The sequence below is a fragment of the Pyxicephalus adspersus genome, chromosome 4 (genome assembly GCF_032062135.1).
Source record: "Pyxicephalus adspersus chromosome 4, UCB_Pads_2.0, whole genome shotgun sequence".
NCBI lineage: Eukaryota > Metazoa > Chordata > Amphibia > Anura > Pyxicephalidae > Pyxicephalus > Pyxicephalus adspersus.
Window position 1 is genome coordinate 68,369,967 of NC_092861.1, and position 20,709 is coordinate 68,390,675.

The 20,709-nt window shown below is 35.7% G+C and overlaps 1 protein-coding gene across 1 annotated transcript in view; it reads left to right on the top strand.

Moving 5' to 3' along the window:
* The first annotated feature begins 524 nt into the window (after window positions 1-524).
* The window catches only part of LOC140328726 (CD109 antigen-like), a 45,165-nt gene continuing 24,980 nt past the window's right edge, over window positions 525-20,709 (top strand). The window contains exons 1-16 of the mRNA XM_072408523.1: window positions 525-673; window positions 3,791-3,945; window positions 4,558-4,586; window positions 5,527-5,757; window positions 6,188-6,307; window positions 6,908-6,950; window positions 7,229-7,316; window positions 9,868-9,961; window positions 11,459-11,561; window positions 13,351-13,460; window positions 15,051-15,266; window positions 16,344-16,439; window positions 17,793-17,855; window positions 18,577-18,759; window positions 18,876-19,025; window positions 19,452-19,481. Of these exons, the coding sequence (XP_072264624.1) occupies window positions 534-673; window positions 3,791-3,945; window positions 4,558-4,586; window positions 5,527-5,757; window positions 6,188-6,307; window positions 6,908-6,950; window positions 7,229-7,316; window positions 9,868-9,961; window positions 11,459-11,561; window positions 13,351-13,460; window positions 15,051-15,266; window positions 16,344-16,439; window positions 17,793-17,855; window positions 18,577-18,759; window positions 18,876-19,025; window positions 19,452-19,481 (1,851 nt within the window). The 5' untranslated portion in view covers window positions 525-533. The remainder of the gene's footprint in view (window positions 674-3,790; window positions 3,946-4,557; window positions 4,587-5,526; window positions 5,758-6,187; window positions 6,308-6,907; window positions 6,951-7,228; window positions 7,317-9,867; window positions 9,962-11,458; window positions 11,562-13,350; window positions 13,461-15,050; window positions 15,267-16,343; window positions 16,440-17,792; window positions 17,856-18,576; window positions 18,760-18,875; window positions 19,026-19,451; window positions 19,482-20,709) is intronic.

Here is a 20,709-nt window from a genome sequence, read left to right on the forward strand (position 1 = left end):
TCTGATTATTTTTTGACTGAGAAGACAGAAAGAAGAAAGGTAGCACTGAAAGTTAAAAAACTCAGTCAACAAATAATGTTGTAATTTCTTAACTAATGCAGTATGGTGAGTGTGTTTTAATCACAAAGGTGACAGAACAGAACTGCTTATCACTTTGTATACAAATATTTAAGAGTAAGCCTCTGAAATATGTTGAATCTGTTTAATTATTCTTTGTTTTAGTTATGATGCTGACGCTTATCAAATCCTCCCCTCTTCATTCAGCATATCTGTGCAATTTCATTTAAAGTAAATGTGTAATTAAACATGACAAAACATGACTATGGAAGAAAAACTTCTCAAACTATTGTGGATTTCTGATTCATTTTGCTGTAGGTGTTAATCTATTAGGCAAATAAATTAAGCAATAGGACAAGATGAAAAGAGGGATTTCCCTGTGTCTTTATACTACCTTGTTTAAAACCGGTAACAATGTCATGCTCTGTTGGGCAGGGTTTCACACTGGGACATTTAAAATGCAGTAGGTGAGAGGGATGCTTCAGTCTATTGTAGCATTTGGAGCCAATCACACACTTCCAACCATTACAGAGATTATCAGGATGTATATACTATGGCCTCAGTCTTTGAGGTATGCTGTCCTTCTTTCACTTAATCTACTTGTCTGCAGTGCAAGGTAAGTGGGAAACATCCTTTTGTTTTCACACATCCACAAACTATTGTACAAAATTATTTAAGCAACTTGTTCAGTAACGCAACCATGGCTGTTATCATTTTAGCACTTGGCAATAGAAACCATATTGTATGTATCAGATTCTAGTTTGTCCCCCGGGTATAAATGTTCACGTATAACAAAATTTTTTTTAATTGGGAGCATTTTGACATTGTGCAATAAAATGTTTATCTGTACTCTGCATTATGTCTTTTACGTGCCCTCAGGTCCCATCAATCAATGTTTGTTTAATATTAGACCATACACTTTAGTAAATTAGCAAAGATTACTAGTGGTTATGTGTAATGTACATCTATCCTATTGAAGATATACTCACAACCTTCATTCTGCAAGAATTAATTAGTCCAGGTATTGTGATGTCTTTTCTGTTGCCCTTTTTAGAGCAATGTTGAAGATAAAAAGAGAATTTGCACCATTTTCACAAAACAGCTCATATTTGCATGTCAAAAGAATACTATTATGTATTTAGGAGCCGTCAAAGTTTGTAAAACATATGAGCACCATATTGGCTGTTATGACGCACATACAAGCTGCTTGTCCATATGGCACTGTATACCTACAACACAGCAATAAGATAAATAAAATAAAAAAAAAAGAACCAGCCAAATGTTTTTCTCTAGTTTTGGATACAGTAAGAAAGATTTACAATTTCTGTCAGGATTTTATTCCTGTTTGTGATTCCACTTGGGATATTTTCCCTAACTTCTTGTGTCTGTGTTGCCCATACAAGCCAGGAAGGTATGGTTAGCATTTACAAAGTTACAAGTTATAAACCTTTACAAGCCTATCTAGCTATCACCAAAATGTTTACTTTATATTAAAGGGTAGATAACTCTTTAATATAAAGTAAAATCTTTTTTTTCTCTCTGTGCTCCTATGCCTTTGGACAAAGGTTGATTCCAGGATGGTGCAAGACCTAGTTGGGGCCAGGTATGGAGGGATTTAGGGCTCTGCAGAAGTAAAGTATTTTTTTATTTTTAGTACAGTTCCACTTCAGGAATTAGTGGCTGGAGTTTGGCTTTAAAGGAAAAATATGTAGGCTTTTAATGCTGACTTCTCAAGAAAGTGCTAGATATCTGGCTGTCCTTCTATATAATCTTTACTTTTTTCTGTGTGTTCGATCATATTGATTTTGCTAATAGTAAGATCAAATATAAGTGAGTAATTTAAAGGGGTTGTATGAAGCACCATTATGGAAGCATAGCAGCTTCATGTCATGTGTCCTTGGTTAATAATTATGTTTGATTGTGTTTCTGCAGTCTCCCACAAGAACTACATCATGTTTTTAGTGTTGGCCATACACAGGTCCCTAAGTGCACAACCAGTGTAGACAATTACATTTCCCAGATATTAATCATGTACTAGGTTACAACTTATGACCTGTCAACCAGCCTACTCTCTAACCACCAATACCAGGGAGAAGTCTTCCTAGTAAGGTACTTTATTGGTGATCAGATCTGGATGAGCAGTGCTGATTAGGCAAAGAATGGAAATTCCTGATCAATGTTTGACTGATATATCGAAAATGGCCTATTTTCTAACAGATTTGCATAGGAGTCGAAGATTGTAATCAATAATAGAAATATCAACCAATGTATGGCCATTGGACAACATTACTTTTGTAACATGCCTGTAGTCTTTGACCATTCCCTGTACTTTATTCTTTAACGTTACATTTACAGAGTAGTATATATAGCACTTTGAATATTCCCATTTTTTTTTACAATGTTACAATATTACAGTTTTTTTTACATTAACAAAACATATATATATTATATATACTGAGAATGTTTTAGACATAGCATGAAAAAATTGTCCTGGAAGTGGGATCCATTAAATATCAACCCATTGATCGAAATGTGTAAAATGTGTATTTAACTGATGGGAATTTCTCATAGATAATTTTAGTCCATCTATCTTGATATTATTTCATCTGGTACCTGTAATTAATACGAGTCCCAAAAGCACAAAGAGTATAGCATATAAAGGCATAATAGGCCTCGTTCTGTATAATACAGAAGACAGGGTGTGGGCACTCACAGGGTGTGGTTAGGTGAAACCTATTCTTTTGTGGAAAAGTGATCCTTCTACTCTACTCTACTTTTGTGCAAAATTAATGAGTGAAATCACTCTCATCCTTTCAGACATTTAGTTAGCAATTTACAGAATTTGTATACACAATTGCTAAATGCTCTTAAATAGGCGGAAACTTAATATCTTGTTTTGGAAACATTCTCAAAGGAAATGAGAATATATGTCAGTGAGTTGGTCAATCCAATAACCTTATTGTTTTGTTGTTCAGTGTGTTTTTTATTGTTTGGGGATTTTTCAAAGGTGTTGTCCAAAATGTGAAAAAGAAAAATGTAAATCCAAAGGGTTTTCTAATGGCTGCCTTATTATTAGCTCTGGTTTGGAGACATGTAAACCAAACTGTGTCTGAATAAATAGTGGTGGCCTATAGCAGTTAGTGATCTATTTCTTCTGGAATTACATGTGCAAGTGCAATGCCGAAATCATCATTTTAGGCTCTCCAACATGACCCACTTGACATATTTTCTTTTCGACTTTTCTTTATGTACTGATTACCTAAATCAGCTGATAGCTAAACTAGTTCTTTTCAAGAGAAATGTTTTGAGAAATGTTCAGAAGCATTTTTATACATTATGGAGGCTGTCATATTAGAAGATACATCATTTACATCATAGCTCCTTGAACTGAAGAACTGAAGTTACGTCATCCAGGCCTGGCCAGTTAAGATTGCTGAAAATCCAAGACCCAGAATAGGAGAGGAAGAAGATGGTGGTGCCCACAATGGAGCGAGGACAGGTGAGTGTAAATAAAGATTTATGATCAGGCAGGTACATTTTTTTTATTGCAGGAGGCACATTGCCTTATTAATACATTTTTTTTATTTTAACATCACTTTCAATAGGGAAAGGGCTCAGCATGAAGCCTGAAAATAAGGAAAAGCAGATCACAACATTTCCTTATAATAAAATTGATTTTTTCTGCAATAAAATCAAATAAATGTAACATATTGTATTGTATTTTATTTTAAAGCCATACATATTACATTGTATTACCTGGTAATGCTATCCGTGGTGAAAATATATCATTTTCTGTCCACTGGCTTGGGGACTCTGATCTAACTGTGACTGCTGGAATAAGAAACAGTACCAAACTTTTATCAAATGTGACCAAAGTGATCAAAACAGGTAAATAAGTATAAAAATAATTTACTTATGTCTTTGATATTTGTTTTATTGTTAGTATACATAAAATATGTGTCGTAATAAAAGTTGTGTGTGAAAATAAAATTTTGAGCAGCCACTTTCAAAAAGTAATAACTTGAAGATGTCATAAATAACTAGTTTCCATCCACCAATTTAGCCATACAGAGCTACCCCAGGGAGCAGTAATAGATTGTAAAGCCAGAAATGTTTGATTTTTTTTACTGGCAGAACTCTTTTCCAACTCAGTAGGCATTCTAGTGTATCTTACAATTATAGTACAGATAGATAGAAAAACAAAATCTATAGGAGTTTTAACCATTTCCAAATTTTCCATACAATTTATTTATATCTGTCTATAGTAGCATTAAAAGTTACAATACACTCTGTAAAGCGCTATGTAAGGTGTAAATACTTGTTAATAATCATAAAAATATTAATAAGTAGGATAAAAAAAGAATGTAAAATGAGTTTTAGATATACTTTCTACATATTTAGTGTACCTAGACATTCTTTTCAATTCTAGCTGGTTTGCAATCCTTTCTGCTGGTTTTAAAGTAATACAAATTCAATACAAATCTGCTTCTGCTTTTTCAGATTCCATTGAAATTCTCACTCTCCCAGGGGTAAGTTCATTATCAGACTTAAATAATGTAATAACTTTTCTATTATTCTATTATTAAAACTGTTAAACATTCCCTGGTGGAGTGTCAATTACTATCACTACCACCAGGAAATTTTTCAGTAAATGTCAGATTCACTGCTTTAAAAAATCAACCCCTTAGTGTCTGTATTAGTGTTTCTACTGTAGGGAATGGATGTAGTGCTAAAGCTTTATCTTGTACTGTAGTCAGTTTACAGTCATTTTCTCCTATCAATATAATAATATTGGGGCTCAGCGCATAGGTGCTTATTTAGAAGTGGTTTGAGACTTTTTGAAACTAGCTTAGTGCTACATTTGACAACAGTCATGCTTTAAAGCCTAATTCTGGGTAAAGTGAAACAAACATAAGACAAATATGCTTTGCTGCCAATGTTTGTTTTCATGGATTATTGAATACAGAGGATTAATTACCTCAAAGCTGATACAGGGAAATTCTAAAGTTACCCATGTAGTATTGTCCTCCACAAACTTTACGGGCTTAAAGCTCATTTTAGCCTATTAAAGTAGTAGCTAGTATGTGACTGATTGTCATAAACTGTGCTTTTGTGTTTCCTTTGCTACAGATGAAGAATTATATCTAAATGTTTTATAGACTTTACTTAAAGCGAGACTTTATTAAAGTGAGCAGAACTCTGTACCATAACATGATCCTTTATCAAAAATTATCAAATCTATTGACTGAGGCAAGATAGTAGTATTATTCTCAAACATTTCCACTTTAATCTAAAATAGATTTCTGTGTGGCCTAGGATTCCTAAACCCAAATTCCAGCTTTAGATTTATCTATTAACACAACTGTAAAACAAAACAGTAACTACAGAAAAATCAATTACAGAGCCAATAATGATGTCTCCTTTTATGTCTTTGAATTTGATAAGATTTTTTTTGTTTTTGTTTTACAGATAGCAAAAAACACCAGTTTTAATGAGTATAAGCTAATGGTCAATGGATCTTCTAAGAATAGATCAGCTTTCTCAGAGATAATGGGGTTACCAACAATGATTAACAGTACATCAATAATTATCCAAACTGACAAAGCTTTATACAAGCCAGGGGAGACTGTTTATATTCGAATAATTACTATTAATTATGACCTGAAACCAAAAAACATAGATGTGGACCTTGTTATAAGGGTGTGTATTGCAGTTTTTTGTTTAGTATTCTTTTATCTGCATTCATTACAGCTACAGTAGTATATATGTTTTTATGCTCTTTTCTATCTCTGTCCACCATAAAAGAGATTTTACATAACCTCCTTGTGTGTTTATAGGAGAGTCGAAACATTGATATAAGTAAAAACAAAATACAAATAAAAATTTGGTCTGGAATGAATTTTTAAGGTATTTTAACTTCTAGAGTCAAACACATTATCCCGTATCATTCATGTTCAATAATACGTCTGTGCATTGACAAATCTTTATGTCTAATTCCATAACTTTTGAAATATATCAAATTTATATGTACCAGCTTCATTCATATGTCATATGTTGTCTCCCCCAGAAGCAGAGGCACTTACAAACAGGTTCAATGTAGTATGACCTTGTCTTATTTTATTAATCATAGGACCCCAGGAATAATATTGTCCAGCAGTACCTAAAAATGAAGTCAGACTTGGGGGTCATTTCAACTCAATTCAAGCTGGCAAACAGCCCTATGTTGGGTGAATGGACTATACAAGCTAATGTAAGTATTTGATTGAACACTCTACCATACTATAGGCTGACATAATAAAAGCCAACAGTCTATATGCAATCTGCTGTAGGATTTTGGGACTTTAATCAAATTCTGTTTGTATATTAGTACTTGGGAATATTCAGTACTTGGGTACACATTCACAGGAATTTTTGCAGATTTGCTAAGCATACCTTGTACCTGAACATAAGTTCCCCACAGCTCTTACAAAGATAGGGCTGGAGAATAGAAATGTCTGTATGTGCTGACCTTTCCTTAACAGCTAAATGTACTTCTGACAGTACAGGCTTTGTAAGTGTGGCCCTGACACATTATATGCTATCATTGTATTTGACTATCCATGTGTCTATAAATGTTTGGGAAGGGAGGAAATCTTGGCATAGTGAAATGTCTTCACTATTATATTACAAGCTTCTTTATGAGACAAGTATTGCCTATTACCTGTGCACTTCAGGGGCCCATTTTTTTACAATAACATTGTAAATAGTATAATAAGGTATGAATATTGGGCTATAGATAATCACATTTATTGCTATTACCTTATCTGTTATTTTCCTAATGCATATTGTTATCCAATTTCTTTTTGTTTAGGATGACAATCTGAATAGAGTTTTCTTCTCTGTTGCTGAAAATGGTATGTTTTTATTATATATTCAGTCATTATTTCAAACTTGAACAGGTTTTTACTGCAAACTGCTCTTAAATGATGAGCACTTGATTATCATGAAATTTTGAATTTAAATTGCCATTCAGTTATAACACAGTTTAAGTGACTGAATAAACAAACATTTATAATAACATTTTGAGCTAATCATGTGCTATTGTTAGTGGTTTTGGATTTAAGAATTTACACTAATTTCCTCTTTTAAGTATAATGTTTTATTTCTGTTTTCTTTGATTTTCTACTTCCAGTTTTTCAGAAGTTTAATGTGAAACTGAATGTCCCATCCTTCTTCATTAACTCAAAGATTGGGAATCTTAATGGTACAGTCACTGCAAAGTAAGTTTTTACTGTCCATATGTGGAACAAAGTAGGCAGTGATCACACTTTCGAACAAACACCTTAAGTCTAGTATTGCCTTGCCTATAAAAGATAACAAGGGAGGGTCAGCTGCTGGCCTGTCTCCAGACACCATCCCTTGTGCACCAATTCCTTGGGGCAAGTGAGTGCTGGGAGATGCAACCAGTCTCCCGAGGCTGAGCAGGGTCTACCATAGGTGAAGACTGCAGCAATACATTGGGGGACTGGGCTCAAAGGTGATAGTAGGTCCTGAGGGTGTAGCAGGTATAAATTGTCTTTCCTTGCGGCCCTCAGGATTAGACTTTAATGGAAATACCTGTCTGCCTAAGTGGGTATCCAGGGGGCCAGCTAGGCACTGAAGTTTCCCTGGCATCTTCCGAGGACAGGATTGCATGAAGAGACCAGGTTCACCACAATACAGACAGAACCCTTGGGACCTTTTCCTCAACCTTTCTGTGGCTGACAGCCAGCGGGAGCCCAACTGCATTGGCTCCTCTGCTGGAAAGGGAGGAGGAGTGGGGTCTGAAAGGCTTTAAAGTCCCAGCAGCCAATAGCAGTCAGGAGCTGATCAGCCTCTAGAATCCCCTTCAGCTGTGCGCAGCCCAACAATGGATGCTGGGGATGCCAAAAATACATCAGGTTGCACAACTAAAGGGAAGCAGGGGGTGCTGCTATTTTAGTTCTCCTGGCTGCTGCAAATGACGTTGCTGGACAGAACAAACAGGGTTTTATACTGCGATCGTGCACAGCACAGAGTCGCCTGACAGAGCATTTCCGACCAGGGACCTATAGCTACCAGTAGGCCCACTTGGTTATGTGTAATTGCATGAACAATCACCTATGATATAATGTCTTTTTTTAATGTGCTTTGGTAATACCAAGCTCACTGCGGTGGAGTAACAAAGAGTACTAGACTGCTACTACTGTTAGGTGATCAAAGCCCTTAGTGTCCTTCCAGTGAATCTGTATTACTACTGAAGAGCAGAATCGATCAAACTAAAGTACAATCATCCTGTTAAACATATATCACTTTCCAGCAAGTCCATTTAATTGAATCTAAAGACAGCTAATAAATGACAATGACAATTAAAGACAAAATGTAGTTTTCTTTTTGCCATGTGTATCCAACTAGGAAGACTTTCCTTTCCTTCCCATCCTGTAAACACAACACAAAGTGACAGAAACTTTACCCAAAGCCACGGAAGTGCTCTCCTAAAATGTTGTCACTGGAACAATTCGGTTGGTAGATTTCCCTTCTTAACATTATCTGGTTGACATTTCCCATTTCTGCTCTGGTGACAGTGCTCAGAAAGACAGAAGGGAGAGAGAAGGAGAAATTTCCAAGTGTACAAAATAATAAAAACTGACAAAATGTAGTTGTATTCTGCTCGATGCAAAACTAAAAGCAGCATTGCACTAAAAATCCTTTCAGTCATTTTAATTAGCATACATTTATTAGACTGACCCTGTTCTGCAGGCATTTTGGAAACTAGGTAATTTTAATAGTGTAGGTCTTTATTACTATGACCACCAAGTGTAAATACACTTGTTCAATGTAAATAAAAGCAGTAGAAAAACATGGTGCCTTACCAATCATTGTCTACCCCTTTTTATTATTTTTTTCTAGTTCTATCTGTCCCTATTAGCAGCAGGCTGTATCTGTGTCTCACTGGCAAAGTAGCAGAACATGGTTCCTTGTACAGCTGTGTTCCATCTTTTATAGAGGGGTGAACTATTGGCAGCCCTTTTGTACAAGACAGCACGCCAATGAGGTTACCTCTGGATCATTTTCCAAACTACCCCTACCTGTGACTAGTAAATTTGGACTACATCATTGTTGTCATACATCATTGTCAGCTAGTCTATGAAATGTAATATTACTGCTATAAGTTTCATCTGCTATCCCCAAGTATTGCTTCACACACCTAAAACAAAAACTTTGTTCTGAGGTTTGTATATAAATTATTTTCATACCAAGAGAAGCTGTCAAGGGGAATGTTTATCATCAGGGAGTGGTTTATACAAATATATTCTTTGCTAGGCATACCTAAATGATATTCCAAATGTCCCCCATAAGTGTGTACCTGGTTCTCTGTTCCTCTCCATGCAATGTAGGCAGATCATGGTTAGTTGAAGGGGTTAGCAGGGTGCTGTACAGTTTCCCAAAAACATGAAGCTGTGGTAACACCCATATGTGTTGCTGAGCCTCCATAATAATACCTAAAATCCAATAAATGTAAGTGGCCAGCCAGGGTTAGCAATTAGATAGGGTTAGCTGGGGAGGAAATGGCTTGATGATGCTCAACATCCCCCAGCCAGGAAATGAGGTAAGCTTTATGTAACTTGTGAACTTACAGTATGCAGTAAAATCAGAGTAAGCATTATCTGTACAGGAGAGGAGCCTGAGCACCCTCAAGACAAAATGTGATACTGGAGTTCACCTTTAAACACCAGTGATTAGGATATGTACCCATGCTATTTAAGCTACAACATGTTCTATAATAAAGATATGTTATTGTTTAACTTTTAGATATCTGTATGGTAAACCTGTGAAAGGCTATGTCACAGTAACAATGAAGCCATCCTTTGCTGAAGTCTTTTCGGAAATCATTAAAACATTTGTGGTAAAATAACTTTTTCATTTATTGTTTTACAAAGTATGGATAAGAATTTTAAAGGTATTGCTGCTCAGGAACAAATGTAATCTTTTTATTAGGCACACACTAATTAGTTAACCTTGATTTCTTGGGCTTGATATCTATGTCTTTGCCCTAAATCCACCAACAGCCCTTCTCCTGTACTGTAAGAGTGCCTCAATGGTTAATAAAGGTACTCTATTTTTTCAGTGACATTCTTGTTACAGAATAAAACTAAGAGAGTCACACAGAGAAGAGTTGTTTAAGAGTAATAACGAAGATATTTTGTGTCTGTGATTAGGTAAGCACTAGGAATCTTTGATTTGAAATGCACCTGTTCCAAGACTATGGATGTTTAAGTATAGTCCTTTAGGGAGTCCTGTGTTCTTGGATACAGAAACTCTATCCAGGAACACATACTACATACAGGACTGCAACATCGATCCTGTTTGCTGTTGCTAGTAGTATGTGTTGTTGTATAGAGTTTATCTATTCAAGAACGCAGGGCACTGGATGTGATGAATGGGGAAACTTGTCCCCATTTAACCTCTAGTGCCCCAGGGATTGCCTGCAGTCACAGCTGTGACCGCAAAGTGGGAAGTGACTGTGCGAACTGAACAGCAGATAAACTCTGCAGTTCCACTACTATCCCCGGGGCACTACAGGTTAACTAACCTGTAGTGCCCAGGGGATCGCACACTCTTTCCAATGATTGCAGACTCTGCTGGAGAAGATGCCCTGCCCGCAAGTATCTCTTACTCTGTAACACACACAGTAATATGATACATTTGTTACATTTTTCTCGGAGTGGATATAGGATTAAAACAAATAATCCTTACATATTGTTAAGGATTATTGTAACAAATGTATCAGAATATTACTGTGAAAGTACTGGAAAGTATTGGAAAGTGTGTTACAGAGTAAGAGATATCATGTCATTGTAGGATAACCTGTAAAAAAAAAAAAAAAATAAGTTAAATAAACACAAACACTCGAATCTCATTTTTTTTGGGTCGGGTATACCTGAACAGCCCTTTTTCGGGTCAAATATAAGGACAACCAAAATTCGAACACCAACTATTCAACATACCAGATTGCAGAATGGCTTTGGTTTTCTGTTTACACTAGCATGTGTTGCTGCATTGAAATAGTGTTCCTTTATCTTGCATCGTGTGGCATTAGCTTAGTACATTTAGTAAGGAACAGGGGTGCAACCCCTGAATGGTCCTTCTCCTATTAGCGCAATAGTACCTATGTACCTGATAAAATTGTAACAATTGCTGTGCCTTCAGAATTTTTTGCCCCCAGACTATACCCAGACTCATGTCTTTTATAAGTCTGATGTTGTTCCCCCAGTACCAGACACCATTCTTTATATTTACAGTGACATTTTTACATCTCAAAATAGTTTGATTTTTGTGGAATTATTGATTAAATGTGTCTTTCTGATCTAATATTTATAAACAAGGTGTAATGTTGTTTCAGATATCTGGGTCTGTGAACTTCAGCTTCACACATGAAGAAATTAGTAATATAACGTACTGGGCAGGACTTAACATAACAGCCACAGTATATGAAGAACTCACAGGTAAATATTATATTCATAAAAAATTAATATTGCTTAACTCCAAACAGATTTAAAATTGTGAATGTATCCTCTGCTTTTATTAAATCATTTTAAAAGCAGCTAATGTAAATATCTGCATTTACAGAGCTTAAGCTGGGATGGGAAAAGCAGCACAATAAAGCCAATCCAGTGTGCTAACAGGGGACAAGATGACAGGTGAAGAGACCAGAGTGGTCCTTCTGCTTTATTGTTCAGTCACTGGCTGCAGGAAGGACTAGAGGACAGAAATAAAAATCCTTAGTATCAAAACAGCTCATTTTTGTATTTAGTTTTAATTTCTGAACAAACAATAGTCAAAGTCATAATTTTTCAAAACTTTTATATATATATATAAAACCGGGGAAACACGTAGGTGCTCGAGATCCAGTCTGATCATTTATAAACTTTCCTATCCCTTTACCTTGTTCTGTACCTCCATGTAAAATGTGAAGTTAACTTCTGTCTAGCATCACGTCCTAAGATCCCTACGTTTAATAGCGGCTAAAAATAACACTGATGAACTCTGATACTGTATCACCTAACTGGTTGATTACTACTACGATTGAGCCTATAAAAAACCCTCTCTGTCTCTCCTTCCTTTTTATTTTTCACTAATTAATTTAGGGGTAGACCACCATGCTTTTTTAGAGGTAAAAGGTAACACCCCAATATTATGTCCACCTTTATCCTACGCCCTATCAATCTGGGATGGGCAAAAGGTAAACCACAACCTACATTCCGCTCATGCTTCCCATTTTCCACTATTTAACAGTCCCGATTTCCCTCCGGGCTGTGACAAAAGACAATTTGAGTGGTGGGTCAACAAGGGCTGTTGAAAGAGTTCTGATATTTTCAAAAAGGCTCAATTTTACAATCCAAATTAAAAAGAGCCTTGCCCCCCCTTCGGTCAAAAGCCTTTGAAAGGTCTTGTTCCTCCATCACTGAGATAAAAGTGAGAATATCTGCTATATTTGTACCTATCTTTGTTTGACCCTCTAAGGAAACTATTCTATATGACACCACGACCTTGGTACAGAATGGGAAATGCAAGATTGGCAAGAATTAGTGAGTCAAACCTCCAAAATTTCCCTCAACACATCTTAGAGTAGAGTCTAACTATAAGGTTTTCATGTGCTGGTATTTGGTTCCAATTTGGTTGCATAAACCGAACCCAAACCGATCTCCCTTGTGTTATAGAGGTTGTGGTCAAATGGCCACTGTTTTTCATTCTTGGTGGCGTTGTCCTCATGTCCAAAGATTCTGGATACAGATTTTTAATCTAATAGGCTCGGTCATGCAAGTCAGCCTACCAAAGAGGGTGAAGAGTGAAAGTTTCTCCAAGATAGGGAAGGAAATAGCATAGGTGCAGAGAGCACTGGGTGCCTTCACATTTTTTTTTCTTGTTAAAGCAACAATAATTAAATCTTAAATGAAAGTATAGCTTTTCCACCTAATAATGGTAGAAAACCCCTACTCTTTTTATGAGAAGAAATTCACTTTTAAGGTGTTTACATTCCTTGAAAGGCTATTTGTATGTACTGGAATTGTATCAACACTTTTAGGACTAATCACTGGTCACTTCAAACTGAAAAGAAAAATGGTAAAAATAAAATATCAATCTAAATCATATATCATAAAGTGAAAATGCGGATTAAAATTACCATTTTAATGTAACAAACCTAGTAATTAGACATTTTTTATTATCTATGAGTAAAGCACATGTGTGACATTTATTGTGCTTTGTAAATTATTTCAATTATTCTTTTTATAGGTATTGCAGTGGAGGAATATGTATATGTAAGAAATGAAAATTCAGAATACAGGCTAAACCTGGTTAGCCAGAATCCAGTGTTTGATCAAGGCCTGAAGTTTACAGCTCAGGTAATATACGGTAACCTAGTCTAGCACCTCGGGCTATTTCATGTAATTTTTATGTATAAATGATTATGTATAAATTTATGTGAACAGGTTTCTGGCTATGATACATCTTGTTTTGTATACTGTATAGCCAAGGAAGAGATGGGAGGGTTCCTTGGCCACCCAGTCCATGTCTTGGTCTTACACTGGAACCTAGAGAGCACAGGTGCTCTATTTAGAGTCACAGCAGCAGACTGCTGGGAGCTCAGTGGTTTCCCAAAACCTGAAGGAGAAAGAGCTCAGGAGGAAAAAAGGCTTTTAAGTAAGAGATCAGTTTTTGGTTCATGGAAAAGGACATTTTGTCCATACTGTAAGGTTAGCCAGAGAGGGAACTAAAGAGGTAGTCAGTGACCAGCTAGGCTTGGATTTGTATTGTTGTTTTTTGTTTTGTTGTACACATGTTTGATGCAAAAAAGCACCCAAGCAGGAGCCTGAAGTTTGTATTCGGAGGACTGACCGAGTGCTGCCTCATTTTGCTGCCAGCCGGACGCTATGAGCAATCCTACACAGCAAGCTCACAAGGCATATCATGTTTTTTTCCTGTAGAGGAACAGTTTGTGTCCCAGCATTGTTATTACTAGACTAAATGCCATGCCATGGATTGAAATCAGTTAAAGTGAACATATGTGAAACCTAAGCAAATCTGACTGAACGAACAATGAGAAATTACACAGGCAAAAGTTACCTTAATAAATGTGCATATCAAAACTGCATAATAAAAAATGCAGTTAAATGCAGATATTGATTTCCTGTAAATAATAACCTGGCCCTGCCTTCTCTTGGCACCCAAGCTTTCCTATTTGCAATTAAAGCAACAATTAGGCTTGAAGGACCAATAGGAGCCCTGATAAGTACCTGGATTGGAGACAAGATTGATTTGGTTGTATCTGTGGAGCTATTCATGATTCTTTCATTTTACTCTAATGTGCTTGTCTGATGTTTATTGACCTTTTGAGACAGGGCCTGAAAATTGACTGTTCACAAAAAAATAGTGCTATTTATACACAAATTAAGTTAATTATTGTTATTGTCTGTTATTATTATTATTAGTTATTGTCTGTTCCCCTCAATTTTGTGATCAGCTGAGAAGGCAATTTGCAGAAAAATTCCACACTTTTCAAAGTGATCACCCTTTAACTAACACCAAATATGGCATGTACTGTGTTGTCATATTTTAAAGTGGTGATGACCCTGATTGTCACTTAATTATCACCAGTTAGCATTCATCATTTTTAAAGTGAAGAATACCATAGGGAACAAAGTAGGGCAGTAGTAGGACAAGTTTGACACTTTTGATGCTTATCACAACTTTTATAAATTGGTGATTATCATCCAAGATGTAAGTCTGTAGCTGTTTATAAATATGCCCAGTCTGTACATACAGTGTATCTAAGCCAGTTTCCCCAAGTGGTCCAAAATTGATATAATTGTTTTTCTTTTGGTTGTTAAGCACTGAGAAGGTGGTAGTTGAGTGGTCAGATATGGCTAGCAAATGCCGCTCTTCCTAATAAACCCTTTACAAAAACATTTTACACGTGTTCTATTTATTTACAGATTCAAGTAGAAAGGATTGATAATAAATCTTTAACCAAAGAGGAAAGAGAAAAAAATGTTTCTATAGTAATAACTCAGGGCACAGGAGCATTTGTAGAGAGCATAGAAATCAGCAATGAAACTGATGTCTTCAAGCAAAACTTTACAATGTCTGAGTCTGGTATTGTCAGTCTGGAATTTACAGTTATGCAGTCACCTGCATGGATACAATTTCAGGTGAGTGCCAAAAATATATGAAAAAAAAATGTTTATACATCCATGGTCATGATCATAAAAGGTACTTCACTTTTTTTTCTGTTGAAAGTCCAATAATACAATTTCAATTACACTGACTAACATCACAATATATAATTTTAAATTAGCTAATTTTGATTGTTCTTTAAAAACCTGGGTGGGGGAGTACATTTCTGCAGTAGATTTTGTTTGTTTTTTGTTTAAATGTATACCTTTGTATGCTATAGTGTTCAGTTTCCTTTTTACATATTTTGGGTAAAGGTGTTTTAAATATGGGGTACTTCAAAAAGTTTCCGCACTCTTTTTTGACTAGGAATTTCAAAAACAAATTACATAATTTTTCTACATAGTCACCTTCATTGTCCATGCTTTTTACCCAACATAGTACCAACATTTTAATGACATCAGCAAAAAATGTTTTTGGAGAGTGTGAAACTACTGATGCACTATTGCTTTCACATCATCATCATACGAAAAACTTCTTCCCCTTAAAGCTTCCTTGATTGGTCCAAAAAAGTGGAATTCAGATATTACTAAATCTGGGCTAAAAGCTGGGTGTTCCCTAAATTACACCTTTAATTGGCTGGGGGTTTCCAATGTGTGGGCTGCAGTGTGTGGGTGGGCATTGTCATGCAACAACAAGTGTATGACAGAATGCTGTTGCTCACAATTTGGCACAATGAATTAGTTTCACAGCCATCTTCATCCAAACATGACAACTTTTATACTAAACTGCAAGGTCAGCTGGCTTGCCAGACAGACTAGTCACATGACACTCTCAGACACGTCCACTGACTACTCCTTCAGCTCTCACCAATTCCAACTAAAAAATAGAAGGGCAGAAACTTTTTGAAGACTCTTCATAATAATTCTAACTTTAAAAATTGTCACAAAGTTGAGGGTTGTATACTCATTTTGTCTTTCCTTGCTCCTTCCCTACCATAAAATTAGATGATTAATTAAGATAGTTGCTTGTAAAAATTCTCCCTCTAAAATATTATCTGAGATTATTGCCAGTGTAATAAGTTTTCCTCTGAAATACTTTTTTTTCTGAAACAGGTTGAATACCAGACTGCCCATCAGACATTCTACTTTTCTAATCCAAGAACAGGGAATCCATTTGTTCAGATAAAAATATCAGAAACTTCATTGAAGGTACAAGAAAATCTACTTTTTTTTACTTTCCAAAAATAAAAATCCTTCCCTATGTCAGTGTATACTGATTGCCCAGGTTGGTGTAGAATTTGGAAAGCTGAGCTGATGTGAAGACAAACATCATGCAGGCATGCAGTTATTTATTGACTAAACATGTATACATAAATTCAATATATTTTAAATAGAACTAGTTTTTGCAAGTACTTGAAAATATCTTACTGCAGTAGTCCCCAACCTTTCGGAGCTTGTGGACCACTAAATCTTTGGGCTTCAGACCGCACATGCATGGGGGGTTGTGTGTCCCTCAAATTGGAAGAAACTTCCCCCAGAGTGATGTCATGATGCGAGAACTCACCCACTCTCCCATCGCAGAGGGTTGTGTCTCTGGACACCCTGAGCCTAAGATGTAGACATATACTGGGCTCTGGCTGGTGCGCCCCTCCAAGCGGGGTCCTTCTCCTGATCCTGACAGCTGGTCTCCACGCTCTCGCGGCCCAGCTGTCAGAAGGCCTCAGCTGTGATATCGAGAAATCTAGCTGTGAAAACCTTAGCCCTGTTAAACTAAAATATCTAAATCTGATGTCAGGTAAATAACTTCCAGAACCTGGTGATGTTTTTATCACTAAACATTCTCTCCACCTTACAACCCAATATTCTTTCATTTTTATGTGATCTTAAAAATATTGAAGTATTTCTAAGCACTGTCAAAAGCCAAAGATTTAGCTCTACCACTGAATAATCAGGACTAATCTTCATTTTATTGACATGTTTACTTTGTGACCAGGGCTGTTTAATGATATTGGGTCATAGTAATCATCATTACATTTGCATTCAGTTTTAAAACTGTCACTCCATTAGGTCTAGTACACGTGGGGGCAGTAAACCTGACATTTACTGAAACATATAGGTGGAGAATATTCCAGGTCCATGTGTTTTAAAGATTTTGTTAGATTTACTTTTATGAATATACCTCATGAAATGATTTTTACTTCTGAGCAGATTTCCAATTTGATAAAATAGTTAGATTTGTAAATGTAAATCTGAAGGGAATTTGGTAGATCAGCTGTCATGGTGAATGTCCAACAAAAGTACACAAGATGGACCATTTGTACAATTAAAAAAAATGATCACGTGTGCAGTGTTTGAGATTTATAATCTCTACTGATTGTAATATCAGTTGCTATAACCAATCAAGTGCCAGAGTTTAAATACTTCCTTATTCTAATCATATAAAACATACAGCTTTACACTTTAAAGATTTCTTCCAAAATAATAAAATAAAACTGACTATTAACAAATTTGTGGTAAATCATGATAATGTATTATCTTATAAAACATATCTTTATCATACAGGTTGGGACACCTTTTAATTTACAAGTCAATACTTATCCTAAAGTTCAAGATCTTTACTATGTGGTATGTAATACTTTAGAACATTTTGGTCAACCTATTTTCTGGTTTCAGTGGCTTAAGTTTTTAAAGTATGCAAACATTTTAACATCATTTATTGTTTCAGCACAAACAAATAGTTATACATTTATGTTTTAAATTCATTTTTATGATAATAGCTTTGAATCACACCCAACCCAATTTTAAAAGGCTGCACAGCACAATTACTGTATTATATTCTATAAAATTGCCCTTTGTCATAAACAATTGTTGTCAATATTTTGGTGTTTTTTTTTACCTCTGCTGGATGAGCTGAATATATCCACAGCACAGAAATATACTGTTGGAGTAATACCAGAATGGCTTTTCTTTTTTTTCTGTTTCGCCATGCAACAGTGTCTCTGCTGTGCTCAAATCCCACATCGTGCTGTCAACCCTTCCCCTTCCTGTCCCATGCCCTTCAACCTATCTGTCTCATTTCACAATTTACATTGACTTATATGTGTAAGTACTGGGGCTTTAATAGATGTAGTTCTGGGGGCTCACTTACAGTATGTCCATCAGCTGCCCGACAAGAATTTTAAAAGGCTGGACATGTTCACAAGATGAAGAGAAAAAAAATCTTGCTACAGAAACAACGTCAAAAATGTTCAGACATGCCCTAAATTGCAAAATAGAGGTTTGGGGTTAAAGTTACTGCTACAAGCCATTAAGGACAGTTTATAATTTATATTTTTTATATTTATAGGTTTTTGCTAAAGGAATGGTAGTGGCTGCAGGCAAGAATAAAACCACATTCAGCCTCACTCCTGAACAATCCTGGGCTCCCGCAGCTCAAATTATAGTTTATATTCACAATTCGAATGGGAGCTTTGGTGATATAATTCAGAGCACTCACATACTTACCATCGAAGGTACACTAAATAACCAGGTAAAATAAATGCATCACTGATCAATTTCTAAGCTTCAATTTAAGTGCTCTGTTCAATGTCATGTTCCAATTTAGTTTTATCATCTCAGATTGACGGATTATTATCTATGCTTTAGGTGTCTTTATCATGGACTAAAAATACTGCTAAACCATTAGAAAGTCTCACCCTCTCTGTCAGTGCAAAGGAATCCCGTTCCTTGGTGGGATTGCGTGTTGTTGAAAAAGGTTCTACACTTGGAGATGGAAATGATTTAACTGCCAAAAGAGTAAGTCAAACTGAAAATACGCAATCCTATAAAGAAGAATGTAGGCATTGTATGGGCGAATGTATGAAGTGGCAAAAATAGTGACACACCAAATACATTCTATTTTAGGGAAGCTTTCCGCACTCAGAGGGGCTTCACAGAAAGGGGCATGTGTAATCCATTCTGTGACATGAAATTGTAGCCAACATTTCAAAAGTGTTGTTACATTATCACAGCTCTTAGCTGTTGAGGGAAGAACAATCTGGGGTCACGACAGCAGGAAATCAGAAGGGAGAATTCTCATTTTAATAGATGTCACTTGTACTGATTAGATTTACCTTGTGCTGTGGAATTTAGATTCCCCTCTTAGAGACTATGATCATCAGTATGAGAGCTAGCTTTTCTGTCTTCAAACACCCCCTAAGAAAGTGTTCTTTTGTTTTCTAGGTGGATAATTTGTTCAGTATGTATTATGAGGTAAGTTTGCATAGAATGACACATTCTAACGTTCTCTTTGTTTCAGAAGCAGCAAGGTATATAAGGATAATGTACACATAAATACATCATTTTCATAACTGGTTTATGTAGAACTTTTTAAACCATTCTGCAAATTTTGATTACATTTTTACAGAAAATTTTTAAGCTTTACAAGCAAATTACAAGTTGTGCCCTCTTATTGATGACAAGGCAAATGTTAGAATATGTCAGGGTATAATTAAAAAGGTAGGAAGGTAACAAGTAGTTGGCAATTGGCTGCTAGGTTTGGTACAAGCCACACAAGGAGAGAGACACAGGAGTAGTGTATGCTGGCAGGTTAAAACATTAGGTTGCTGCACTGGCGTTTGGTCCTGTTTTGTGGAAACTAGAAGTTGTAAGTTCAAGTGTTCAGCAGGTTTGTACACACCTAAATTCTGCCCACAAATCCTATATCCACACCTACTGTCATGTTGTAACTTTCTTTCTCATAATACAGTGACTAACATAAAACAGGCTGTGCGGATATATATAGTTATATATGGATGAACTTTTTTTATGATCATGCGTATTTATAAAGTTACAAATTAATTTAGTAGCATAATTTACATTAATAATACTTTATCTGTGGCAGGCTTTCTAAACTTTTTTTTTTGCCACAGAGGAACTCTTGGAAAGATTTTGAGATCTTGAGGAATCCCTGAATTGTTTTTGAATTAAAAACAATTGTTTCACTGGGTGTTTCACTGATGTCTAGATTTCTGTACCAAAAGCGGTACACTGTTTTTCATGAAATTTTTTTTTTAAGTTGTAGATCTGTAACTTACAGAAATATGTCCGAACAAGGGTCTAGTAGATATCATGAATATAAAAAAGGTTTAAAATACACAATCATGTAAAAAAAAAATAAAAAAATACTTTTAATAAAATTAAATAAAAAACACAAAAATCATCTTAAACAAGAATACATAAATAAATCAAAAATACTGGAAATGCAATGATTCAGTATACTGTATAGTAATATATTTTTCTCCCTACCTCCCTAGTGTGGTAAATTTTAAAATAGTCCAACGTCACATATAGACAAAACCACATAAATATATTTTGTATTATTTTGTATTGGATTGGATACAGGACTTGTATTGAATCCAATATAAAATATTTGAATTTCCCGCTACGACCCCCATCAACCACCAAGTACCAAGTCATACTACATTGCCAAAGTATACCA